The following is a 13,439-nucleotide window of genomic DNA, read 5'->3' as shown; positions in this document are numbered from 1 at the left end:
TGATTTTGGCGACCCTGTGGACAAAAGCAGTAGTGTTTTGCTGAAATGAAGCCTACATTTCCCATGAGCTCTAGCGCGTATTGTCGTAAAGATGCTTATCTGGCTCGCGCATGTGTTTGTTTTGGGGATGAATGAAACAACAAGACGGGAAAACTTTGCCCCCGCTCCTATCGGGGATCCCAGCTCACCTCTGCCGCGCCCCAGCTCCACCTCTCCGGCGTAAGTGCCACTGCCGCCGGGGTAAACGCAGCGGTCAGCTGGTAAGGCTGAAGGCCTGTTTGGCGAGCACTTCCACGGCTTCTTGGACTGAGTATGGAGCGGTGCCTCGCCTCTTTATTTTTTGGCACTCACTGGACCCTGTCGACGCCTGGCTGGTACCTGTCGTCGGCCTGGATGAGGTGTTCCAGCCCCGTGGCCCCTGCTCTCCTCGTCCCCGCTGGCGCGGACTGAATCTGCACAACCTGTGGTGTCTGTGTGTGGCTCCCCGGACAGCTAATGCTGTGGACCCGCCGGCTCCTGCCAGGATTGGGCTGGTAAATGCTAGATCGCTAGCGAACAAAATGTTTATCCTGAAGGATTTCCTGACTTCCCGAGGATTGGATTTTCTCTGTGTGACTGAGACGTGGCTGACTGTTGGTGAGTCCAGTGCTTTCACAGAACTTTTACCCGATGACTGCTGCTATTTTAACTCCCCGCGGTCGTCGGGTCGAGGAGGAGGAATAGCTACTATTTATAAGAGTCACTAAATGTAAGCAGCTAGGTAAGATGACGTGTGCCATCTGGGTGCCGTAAATCGCTTTGTCCTGGAAGCGACCTGGGACGGACCCGGAAACAGTTTCCTCAAGGTATGGAAATACACTATATAGAAATAGCTTATCTTCACACCTCATTTGCTGCTGTAGGTCACACACAGACATCAGCAGAAACGAGAGACTTTTGCATATCCAGTTAAAAGTTCCTTGTAGTGGCTTAAAAAAAAACAAAACAAAACATCACAATCAAAATCGTAATAATTTACCTTGCATTCAGATTTCTGGTCATTTGTGAGTGATGTAGCAACTGGTTTCTACAAATTAAATGTAGGGGCACCTGTCACGGATCGGTCAGGGTTCCACCACGGGCCAAACGGAAATTTGAAGTGGCTACATCTGTAAGTAGTTGCTTCAGTAACTTCCAGCAAAGCTATAAAGTTTTGCTTTTTAGGGACCTCTGCCAAAGGCAGCATTTTTGGTACGTTTATTATTATTATTATTATTATTATTATTATTTCTTTCTTTCTTTAGTCTTTCTCCCGCCGTTTTTGGTTTGGATTTTATGGCCTCTTCAAGGTGACGTCACAAATCACATGCTGACACCCCCGACCTAAATCCAACAGGAAGTGAGCTTGTGCCTCTGAAAGTAACATGAGCAAATGTGGAGAAATTGTCAGCTATGAGCTAGAGTGGAGAGTAGGGATGCGCAGAGACATCATTATCTGTATCTGTATTTGTATCTGTTCAACCAACAAAATTATCTGTACTCGGATAAAAAACCGGAAGTGGGCGTGGCTTATGCCGGAAGTTGTGTTGCATTGTATTTTCTAACTTTATATTCATTGGCAATGCAATTTCTGAGCATTCAAAGCATCAAATTGATTTAATATTGGCATATAATAATTCTGAAATATATTTCCATATCCTCATACTTCATTTCAATAATAATAATAATAATAATAATTATTATTATTATTATTATTATCATTATTATAATCTGTTTTGCATTGGGAATAGTTTATATAAGACCTAGTTTATATAAGAATAACACTGACCAGACAATTTGAACTAGGAAAATGAAGATTTAACACACACTCTTTTAAACATTTTGTCACTGAGCTTTTTGTTAGGAAATAGGCTAGGCCAGTCTCTAATATGGGTCAATGAATGATCAGTTTGGACTGGGAGGGAAAACAGCTTTACAAATCAAATCCACCAGTCACTTTGAAAAGCTCAAGGAAAAATATTTGTGGCTACAGGGGGAATCAAAATAAAATTAATAAATAAAATCAACCAGCCACCCTCCTCCTCTGATAAGTTAAGAACAGTCCCTTATCAGTGCATAAACCAGACACATCATGCAGCCCAGTTGGTATATTTTAGTATATTCCCTAATAGACCCACAGTGGGTTAGGTGCTAACAGTCACTGGGGAGCATGACGCCAACGAAGAGGAAATTATTGGAGCTGGAGCCGGTAAACGTTATCTTGCGGTGGCCATAGTGCTCCGCCGTATTCCTGTCTGTGACCCCAATTCAACCCACAACTGGCAGGATTCGCCTTTCGTTTCTGCTGCTGGTTGAAATCTGTACTCGCACAGCGTGCTCCTGAATGATTTCTTTTGCTCACACTAAACTGTTTTTAGTCGCAAATGTGAGTGAAATGTGAGTGAAATGCTCGCACCGTAGAGCTCTCAGCAGCCTATGGGACATAAGTAGGCTTAGCTACTGTCTAGTCTCAACCCAGTACAGGGTCGGAGTTACAGCATTACGGTCGCTGTGAATAACAGCAATGGATAATTGGATATAATGTCTGCCGGTGGAATGTGCTTTCAAAGGCATTATTCATGCCTATACGAATAGCGTATTTTTATTCAAGCACACCCCAAGTGGAGAGGGGTCTAAAATCATCTAAAACTTTTGTTTTTAACTGTCTATGTGAGCTGGAGGCCAAAACGGCGAGAGTCCGAGGTCCCGCCCAACGCCATTGTTCAATGGTGAATGTTCCATAGGCTTAAGATGCATACATACAAGTTATGTATGTTTGCCAAGTTATTAAACCTGCCTAAACCTGCAGCCAGCCAGAGGGTATCTTTAAACTGGGGGAGGATTCTGTTTTCCCTGTTCTGCTATGTTACCCCTGTTTTCTGTCATTCTCAGTCACTCAGTCAGTTGGACATCAGCCAGTAGAGAAGACAGTCAGCATCCATCATGGCTGTTAACATCCCAGGAGTGATAGCCATGGCGTTTTTCTACCTCTTGGTCCTTGGGACCGGCATCTGGGCTTCTTTCAAGTCCAAGAGGAAACAGAAGGAAAGTGGAGCCCCTGGAATGGAGATGACGCTGCTGGGGAACAGGAGTATTAACATGGTGGTGGGGATCTTCACAATGACAGGTGAGGAGCACACAGCTGACAAAAGTAGAGTGATTATTTAGGAAATATGTTAATAGGGATATATTAAGATCTTCAGTGTTTTGTTCAATGTGAGTGTTATATAGCTGCAAAATTTGAGATGAGATACACCTTTTTTGGGGAAATTCAGTTGACATAAATATTGATTAGCGACCATCTTATGATGGGATCACACCTGCCGCAGTGGTGATTCTGTGCCTTTAAACAAACACTGGCCAGGGGCGTAAAGTGGGAGGGCCAGTAGCCCCTTCTCTAATTCCTATCCCCCTACTTCCTGTACCCTTGCTTGGACCACACCCAACTTAGAACTTGGCCCTCATTATGATCTCAATAACACACCTGTAGATCTGACTGCACCTTGCATGGTTGTGATGCTATTGTGTTGCCAAAATCTGTTCACAGACAGACAGACAGACAGACAGACAGACAGACAGACGTCACGCAATAACATCCGACATACACACACACAAAATCAGAAGGTTATAATACCAGCCCCACTGTCAGAGCTCGTAGACAGTATAGAAAGTAACAGAGAATTAAATAAGAAGTTTATTAACTAAAACAATATTATAATAAAAGTAGTCTGCTCTGTCTCTTACTTTAGAGGGCATCAGTGTTGTGATACCGGTCCAGATTGTTATCAATTTCGATTAAGCAATAAGACTCAAAGCTCAGAAAGGCAACAACCTCTTACACAAAAGCACAACAAAGACAGTCAGAGTAAAACAAAAGTTCTTATTTACTGAGTTCTAAAAGCAGGCAAGGGTCGCAAACAGGCAAACTTGTCCCTGTCTGGACAAGTTTGACTGGTTGCGACCATTCACCATAAATCTGTCCATCAGGCATGCACACACAAAGGCTGGAAAGCTAGCGCAGGTGCGAACTTGACAGACAGCCAGGAATGAGTGCCGATGGATCGATATGCAGACAATGCGAGGCTGATAGAGAAATGAGAAGCAGGCGAGTGGCTGGATGGAATGAAGCATGCAACAGAATCAAAAAGATAATTCTAACATGAGAGCAGGAATCAAGTGGGGCTCAGTAAATATCACAATCAGAAAGATATTTGCAAAGATATTTAAATTAATGTCATCAACTCTCCTCCTCTGTCAGACAAATCTCTTTACATATCATCTAAGATTTTCTCCTTTTGTCCCCTTTCCAAAAAGCTGCTGTTTGTCCACTACATTACTTGCTGTGTGTTAATTCCTCCTGTAGCTACGTGGGTTGGAGGAGGCTTCATCGTTGGAACAGCTGAGATGATCTACACGCCCTCTATGGGACTAACCTGGACACTCGTGATGATAATGGCGTACAGCTCATCTTTTATTATTGGTATGAGTTTGAAAGTTCATCTGACAGGATACTGTCATATTTAACTGTCACTGTTTAACAAGTTGACACACAAAAATGACTCCATGTATCCCTGACAATACCAACAAACTTGAGTTGTGCTTGGCTGTATGGAGGCTGATGTACGCCACCAGATTAATTAATAGTGACTAATTAGTGAATAATAAATAGATATGAATTTGATGCTTAAAATCAATTTTAAAAAGTAATTTCAAAACGTGCTTACTGGAAATTGGCACCAGTAATTATGCAATCAGATTATGGAATTGACAAAAACAAAAAAAATCTTAAATTCAACAGATGCATCTTTAAAATGTAAATGTCAAATTAAATGGAAACTGTAAACAGTAAAGCAGGAAGAAATTAAATAATGACTCACTAAGACAACACATTTAAGATCACAGAATTTACAGAATACGTATGCCTGATTTATACTGATGTGGAAAGAGCTTCCAGAACCACAGAGACATGCCAAAACATGTGACTACATGCCAGGCACTGCAGACACCACAGATTTTTCTTGGAATATATAAACTGGGAGGTGAGATTTATGAACAAGTACCTCACATCTGTTACAACAGCCAGGACAAGCATGGACCAGTTTGAAGAGCGGCTAGCAAAGCAAGTTAGACGATGTCGTCACTTGTATGATCCCTCCTCTAAAGATGATTTAACCCAAAAAAAGAGAGTAATATTGCAAGTGAACTGGAAAATGGATGCTTCTGATGGACAAATTAATAAGAAAAAAATCTTTGCAAAATGTCGGGGGAATGCAAGGGATGAGAAGGTGCTGGCCTAGTAATGCTGCCCTGGCATCTCTCTGTCATCCAGCATAGGAAAACTGAGGGCAACTATGGAGCCAACCAGAAAACAATCATACTGTTTACTAACAGTAAAGGGATCTATACATGTCTAAACTCTGTGAGTTGAGCCTGCAAAGAATGCATGGTCACACAACAACAGATGTATAAATTGCACTTTACTGTACCTCAGGGTGTTACGTTACATTTGAATGTTTCTTTCTATTGTTTTTGGTGTGTCCCATCCTTTGATTATTATTTTTGTTTTCTAATTTGTTTTGTAATAATCTTCTGACCTCTTTTACATCAAGCTGGCTCAGTGTTTGCAAAGCCTCTGAGAGAAAGAAACTGTGTGACCATGCTGGACCCTTTCCATGCCAAGTATGGAAAAGCACTAACAGGTGGACTGAGCCTGGCTTCACTTTGTGTAGATGCACTCATGGTGACCACAACACTAATTGGATTAGGTGCGGTATATGCATATATGCAATTCTCTTTAATATATACATATTTTTGTCACTGTGTTTCCATTGTTTTTATCATGTCAGTAAAATAACTTCCTATCAATGTTGTATAGAGATATCGCTTAGATATCGCTTTTTAAAAAAAAAAAAAAATACAAACTTGTGAACGTGCACACGTGACTTGTTCTCCCCGACTTCCTGTTATACTGCCATTTTTCCCATTTGTATGCACTGTGATTATGGATGGCTGTGTCGCTAAATATTACCGCGTAGTTCTGCTGCTTTTATGTTTGGTAATTTCTTTGTCACAGCTGAAGTAAGCAGGGTAACGGGAATAAGACCCAAACACTGTCTACTATGCAGACTGACACATTTCAGGGACTTATCAATCATATAAAAGGATATGATAGTTTATGGACTCATGAGCAAGATCATGTGTCCATAAAAGGTCAGGTGGGCAGGTCCAGGTTAAATTTCAGGTCAGGGTATCAAAACAGTTGCCAATTTATTTTCCTTCAATTCATTAATTGACTAATAGTTCCAGTTGATTTAAGACTTGCACATGAGTAACATACTACTAGAGTTGTACCGATACCGATACCAGTATCGGAAATGCCTGCAATACTGCCTAAAATGCGGTATCTGGTATCGGCAAGTACAGCCTATGACCAATCCGATACCACGTAATGCCTCACGTCATTATGCATACGCACGCTACAGGCAAACGAAATGGAAACGGAGTGGAGTTTAAAAAGCTTTCTACTGTAGCCTTTAAAATGTCTTGGTAACACTGGATAATAATAATTTAAAAAAAAGTTTTATGGCGTTCATCCTACTATTATGTATTCATTTCTTAATATTTTACATAGAGTTTTAGGAGTTGAGACATACAACAATTCATATCCCATCCATTTTTGTTTTACGCGCTGGTATCGTATCGGTACTTGGTATCGGCAGATACCTAAGGTTCAGGGATCGGAATCGGTATCGGGAAGGAAAAAGTGGTATTGGTACATCTCTACATACTACCACCTCTGGCAGATACTGTCTTCTCTGAAAGACACACAAACTACTGCCAACTACAAGTAAATGAGGACAACAGTACTTAGGAAAGAGCTAATCAAATTGTAGGGGTGCAACAGGCAATCAGTCCTGCTTGACATCATATTTGTGCCAAATCCATTGCAAGTCTTCGATATAATGTGTTTGGCAGGAGGAACCATGAGTGTGGTCCTGGATTTGTCCTACACTGTGTGCATCTGGATCTCTGCTGCTGTTGCCATTACCTACACACTGCTGGGAGGTCTCTACTCTGTGGCCTACACAGATATTATACAGCTTGTGCTCATATTTGTCAGCTTGGTGAGTTTTCTATACTTTAAGTTTTAGTAGTTCCAGGCTTATTATTTTGCTAAAAAACTGTTACATAAGGCATCAAAATCTCCAAATACTTCTTTAAAAGTCGTGTGTGTTTGTGATTACTATTTGTATTTGTTTCTGCAGTGGATCTGTGTTCCCTTTGTTTTGATGAACCCACACTCCTTGGACATTGGCAAGACACTGACGAACAACACCTTACATGCTCCTTGGCTTGGTAGACCGGGGCTGAAAAAGACCTGGATAATGATGGACGATTTCTTATTCTTTGTAAGGAAACAGCATATATACTTACAGTATACTGAAGGCAATTCCCAACAGGCTTGATAGATATCTTCACAATGACACACAAGTGATTAAATTAACCAACTAAATGTTTTACTTTTAAGGCACTGGGGAGTATGGGATATCAGTGCTTCCACCAAAGGACCTTGTCAGCATCTTCCACGTCCACAGCAAAGGTCATGTGCCTTATTGCTGCTTTCGTGTTACTTATATTTGGGATACCTCCAGTACTGCTCGGGGCAGCTGCTGCATCTACAGGTATGAACAGCTTCTACATGCTGGTAAATCTGGAAAATTGATGTCTATATTCTCATCTTGCAAAGACAAACTTTACATAAAAGTCAAGGAAGACTGTCCATCTGGAAGGTCTGTGGCAGCCACTTTACCCTCCGCTGAAGTGTCTCTGAGTGAGGTTCTGATGTCACTGCTGGTCTCTTATCTCTTAGTGGAGGGGCAAGAAATTCCTCTCAGGTACCAGGAAAGTACTTGATATTTGGTCTTTAACTGCAAACAAGCAGGCCTGTAATTTAATGATTTGGAAATGATAATATGCCTTCAATGGGCACATAGAGCTAAGTATCATGAGCATACCAGATGCAAACTGATTCCATGACTGTGTCTCATTTGGCCAAAAGGTGAGATATAAAGAGAGAAAAATTGAGGGTCAAGAACAGAACACTGAGGTCCCTATTCACATGATAAAATATTAATGTAAAGATGTGCATGAAACACAATGTTTTCTTAGATAGGTTAGACTTAGAGATGCCAAATTGTCAAATGCCAAAACAAGTGACAAGTGGTTTCAAAAACTGCACTGAGATCCAGAAACATAAGCACAGAGATGAAATCTAAATCTATAGTGAGCACAAGATCATTATGACTTTGTTTTGGTGTAGTGGCAAGCCCTGAAAGCAGATTACAAGGCTTAAAAATGCTATTAATTATATACAATCCAATAGTTGCTTAGATAATTCATCCTGGATCAAAATAATAGATAGTCTGACCAAATGGCATTGCCATAGCGTGATCCACCTGTAGGGTGGCCAAAAAGTCGAAGTCAAAAAGAACAATCAGTTGAATCAAAGAGTGTTAGTGTGATGTGCAATTATCCTGAACACTGGAGCACCCCAGGGCTCTGTTTTGAGCCCCCTGGTGTACTTCCTGTACACACATGATTGTCTAGCCACTTTGGACTCTAACATCATCAAGTCAAAATGAAAAAGCCTAACTGAAGTAAGCAGAGCACCTAACCCGCTGGTGTTAAGACAACAACCTACTACTAAATGTCAACAAAACTAAGGAGATGATAGTCAACTTGGGAAGAAGCAGTAAAGGAACTCTCCCCATCTTAATATCAACGGGTCCTTGTTGAGAGGGCGGACAGATTCAAGTATCTTGATGCGCATATTACCGAGGGCCTGATCTGGGAGCTGCAGACTGACTCAATGGTGAGAACGGCAGGGCAGAAACTGTTTCACCTCAAAGCTTGAGAAAATTATAGGTACCCCCTCAAACACTGAGGAATTTCTACTCCACCATCGAGAGCATCCTAAGGGAGAACATCAAGACCCCATGTAAGACCCTGTTTGGCTGAACATACAATAGGTGCTGCTCTACCTTGCATAAAGGATATTTACACCAGGTGCCGCAATAATAAGTTTAGGAGATCCCAACCACCTGCCTGCTGAGGTCAGGAAGAAGATATGGCTACAGCAGGCCAGCACTGAGGGGGTCAAGAGGAGGTTCTTCCTTCAAGTTCTACCCTCATGTCGCAAGGATCTGTAATGAAGACACTATTGAAACTCCCCCATGTGTCATGGGACAAATAATTTATTTGATTGACTGTTAACTGGGGTGTGGGGCATGTTTGAACGTTACCATTCTTCATTGTTTCCTCCTTTTGTGTCCGTGCCTCAGACTGGAACCTGACCTCCTATGGTTCTCCATCTCCATATGAACGTGGGGAATCAGCTATAGTTCTTCCCATCACCCTGCAGCACCTCACCCCGGCCTTTGTCTCCATTATCGGTACTGGATGTGTGGCCGCTGCTGTGATGTCATCAGCTGACTCTGCATTGCTTTCTGCAGCTTCTGTCTTCACCTCCAACATATACAAGAACATCCTGAGGCCTCAGGTGAAAATCTTCATGTGTTCCCTCTATTTGTTACATCACAACAGGAAATCTGACTAAAACACAATTTGCTATTGTGGAGGCATGGCATTTATTTTGAAAGTGATTCTCTACTGTCTTTTTCAGGCATCAGAGAGAGAGACTCAGTGGGTGATCCGTGCGTCTGTGTTGGTAGTGGGCTTGATTAGTACATCGCTGACCAACCTGAGAAACAGCATCCTAACATTTTGGTTCACTGGTGCTGAAGTGGCCTACGTCATAATCTTCCCTCAACTTGTTTGCGTCCTCTTCTTCAACATCTCCAATGGTTACGGGGCTGTTATTGGTTTGCTGGTGGGATGTGTGTTAAGACTACTCAGTGGAGAGCCCTCACTAGGATTACCACCGGTCATACACTTCCCAGGATGCACTCTTGAGGACGGTGTTTATGTCCAGTACTCTCCAGTGAAGACCATCTCCATGCTGTCTGCCATTGCTGCCACCTTGTTGTTCTCCCGCCTTGTTTCTGTGCTCTTCAACAAAGGACTGCTTCCTGAGAAGTGGGATGTGTTCAAAGTGAAAGCTCAGCAGTCACCACAACCACTGACACCAACAGATGATTCAGAACATAATGAAAAGGAGAAATTAAACAGAAGCAACTCTCCGACAGCAGCATCAGAGCCAGTGATTAACACAAGCTGTTAGTGCTTCTGTGTGTACAGCAGTATCTGTTTTCTTGAAGAATAATATGGACTAAATATGCATTAAAACTAAAAGTAGCCAACATCACTCTGGATATTACTGCAACCAAAACATGCATGTTTTGATGCCTAAAATTATAATTCATTTCTGATTCAGTCATTTATTTTATGAAAAAAATATATATTAAAGAGTATGAATTTAATCCTACTTGCATTAAAGGGATAGTGCACCCAAAAATGAAAATTCAGCCATTATCTACTCACCTATATGCCGATGGAGGCCCTGGTGAAGTTTTAGAGTCCTCACATCCCTTGTGGAGATCGACGGGGGAAATGGGCAGCACACCTAATGGCAGACAGAGCCCCAGACTAACGTCCAAGAACACAAAATTGAATCCACAGAGTATCTCCATACTGCTCATCCATAATGATCCAAGTGTGCTGCAGCCGTGACATAAAAAGTTGTTTCGAAAAACATCATATGAACTCTGTTTTTAGCCTCACTGTAGCCTGTAGCTCTGAGTGTTTCTCTGTGCTCTGCGTTCACGTGTGCGCGCCTGCGCAAGACCAGCGCAAGCATGAGCTTTGCTCACCCGTGACACGTGCGCCGCAGGGGGAGACAACAGTAACCACAGTCGCTAAAAGATAATTTGCACTATGGTCTTTCAGCAAAAGACAACCCAACATGTCTGAAGACTTTGAAACTGAGGAGGAACAGCATTTCTTTGTTGAGCCGTATTTCTTTGAGCCCGAGTATACGGACGGAACTCAGGCTACTGGACGAAGCAGCCGCTGCAGCTCATGAGCCTAACCCTCAGCCAGCTGCAGAATACCGGAGTCGAGCACTGGAAACCTGGTGGTGTAGTTGTTTCAAATGCAAAGCAATGCCAAAGGACGAGGAAAGTCTTTGCTGCTCACACTGGGAATTGGCGATGCCTGCACTTGAGAGTCTGGACATCAGTACTGACGAGAGTGTTGCTTTTCAGATACCGTGCATCACCGATCACCCTGAGCGCGCACACGTGAGCGCGGAGCACGGAGAAGCAGTCAGAGCTACAGGCTACAGTGAGGCTAAAAACAGAGTTCATATGATGTTTTTCAAAACAACTTTTTATGTCGCGGCTGCAGCACACTTGGATCACTACAGATGAGCAGTATGGAGATACTCTGTGGTTTCAATTTTGTGTTCTTGGACGTTAGTCTGGGGCGCCGTCTGCCATTAGGTGTGCTGCCCATTCCCCCCGTCGATCTCCGCAAGGGATGTGAGGACTCTAAAACTTCACCAGGGCATATGGGTGAGTAGATAATGTCTGAATTTTCATTTTTGGGTGCACTATCCCTTTAAGGTGTCCTGTATTTGTAAATACATTATATTATGATTTTTTTTTTTTTTTTTTTTTTTTTTTCCAGTCGGCCCCTGGGACAAATTGACAACAATGTGGATTTACGATACAAATATTTCTACAAAGAATATGATCCCAATGCATTGTGTTGTATAGATATTATAATGTTGTTATCATGCTATATTAATTTAAAAAAAATACTACAGAGAGACATAAGTGGTGTATAAATTATTTCAGGTTGTACCTTTGAATTTCATTTTCAGTGACGTGACATTTTGTCCTATCTTTGTTCCTTATTGGACTTTTCGCTTGAAGACTAGAACAAATAAGGTGAAGCAGCCTTCAATCTGCCCATGTGTGATTGCTGACTCCTTCAAATTAAACGGAAATATTATATTTTAAAGAGAAACATGTACAGTATGTCTTGTACCTTGTCATTTTTGATTTATAGTGCACTTTTGTCTTTGTATCTTCTCTGTTCATTTTGACATAGATTTATTCTCTCATTTACTTCTTGTTGTTAAATTATTAAAATCATGTCTTTTTTGGCTCAAACTCCTACTTCTTTGACTTAACGGACAGCAATGTTCTGGGTTGGGTTTGTTTTTTTTAGCTGTGGTGGCCAAAGGCCTAGCTTTGTTTTTCTCCTGTGCTTGTTCCGATTCTTTCTAAACCCATAAAAAAATATTTTTAACATATACACAGGAGGAAAAAACAAAATGGCAAACACATCTATAATGATCGCATGTCCCTTAGTTGTCAACAACAAAACAAATGACAAAAAAAGCTTTTAGCGTAGCAGGGCAGACTTTAAACGTCCCATGTTTTGTCTTTATATTCCGGTTCATACTGTTTGGGTTTCTACCAGAACATATTTGTGTTTCTGCCACCTGTGGGATGACTTGTTTCCTTCCATTTCCCCTTTTTTCTTCAAGTTACTGAGTTTAGAATTTGAAGTGTGGTTTCATAACATTTCACTCCAGGTAAATAAGAAGTGGGCCAGCATGAAGATCAAGCCTAGTAAGTCTAGAAGCATCTCAATACGTCAAGGGAAGCTAAGTGACAGGAAGTTTGTCATCACAACCTAAGAGGAGCTGAGTAATAGCTTGAGGTGTTGGTGTTTGATATAGTTTTGTCATGACAACAAAACACAACTGTGCGTGTCATTTTTCCTTTAACTGTCAGTTGACTATCCAGAGAAACCTGGATGGTGACTTCAAAATGGAAATGCATCACCTGTTGACCTAATGCATGGAGTTATGACACAGTCTCACAGAAGTCCATTATCCTGTCTAGTGAAAATAAAGGAATTTAAAGCTTGTCAATGGCCATCTAATTAAAAAAAAAAAAATTCTGTGATGCCTCATCAAGTAAAACCAGCTTTGTGTGCTCACTCACTTGTCATATTGTCAAATGTAATAAGTGTCACACTGCATTTTTGACAATAAAATCTGTCTTTAACATCAGGGCATCTCTCATAACAAAACTACTAATGACTTCTTCTTAATTGTAACATTGATTTATAGATGAGCCAAAAAAGTGCCTGCAATTTACAGTATTTGCAGTGTTTCAGCACATTAATCTTGAGACAAGAGATACTGGTTTTATCTTTGACTTTTCTATCTAACTTTCCAGCTACATACAGTATGAGGAATGCAGTATGACAGCATTTTGTCTTTTAAAGAATGCTATAATGGGTAACTCTATCTCCCCCCAGGATCACAGAGAGAGCTTGGCATGCTTTCATTACATCTGGGCTCCATTACTCAGATTCACTTGTCACAGGTCTCCCCAAAGCAGTCAGTAAATCACACAAAACCACGTGTAAACAAGCAATAGATA

General features: G+C 41.5%; 1 protein-coding gene across 1 annotated transcript; it reads left to right on the top strand.

The window, feature by feature from the left end:
* The first annotated feature begins 2,961 nt into the window (after positions 1 to 2,961).
* On the top strand, positions 2,962 to 10,460 carry LOC125903151 (high-affinity choline transporter 1-like). Its single transcript, XM_049599871.1, has 8 exons — positions 2,962 to 3,145; positions 4,382 to 4,498; positions 5,628 to 5,783; positions 6,994 to 7,142; positions 7,284 to 7,427; positions 7,547 to 7,700; positions 9,360 to 9,577; positions 9,701 to 10,460. Exons 1-8 carry the CDS (start codon positions 2,962 to 2,964, stop codon positions 10,256 to 10,258), a joined length of 1,680 nt encoding a protein of 559 aa, XP_049455828.1. The 3' UTR covers positions 10,259 to 10,460.
* The last annotated feature ends 2,979 nt before the right edge of the window (positions 10,461 to 13,439 follow it).

This window comes from Epinephelus fuscoguttatus, linkage group LG16 (genome assembly GCF_011397635.1).
Source record: "Epinephelus fuscoguttatus linkage group LG16, E.fuscoguttatus.final_Chr_v1".
NCBI lineage: Eukaryota > Metazoa > Chordata > Actinopteri > Perciformes > Serranidae > Epinephelus > Epinephelus fuscoguttatus.
The sequence above is the reverse complement of the archived record's forward strand: the minus strand, read 5'-3'. Positions and strand labels throughout refer to the sequence as shown.

Excerpts from the sequence above, each read along its gene's own strand:
- LOC125903151 (XM_049599871.1), top strand. The coding sequence starts at position 2,962 with ATGGCTGTTAACATCCCAGGAGTGATAGCCATGGCGTTTTTCTACCTC. Across the intron at positions 7,428-7,546 it reads TGGACGATTTCTTATTCTTT|GCACTGGGGAGTATGGGATA; the intron begins GTAAGGAAACAG and ends TTTACTTTTAAG. Across the intron at positions 7,701-9,359 it reads GGCAGCTGCTGCATCTACAG|ACTGGAACCTGACCTCCTAT; the intron begins GTATGAACAGCT and ends TCCGTGCCTCAG.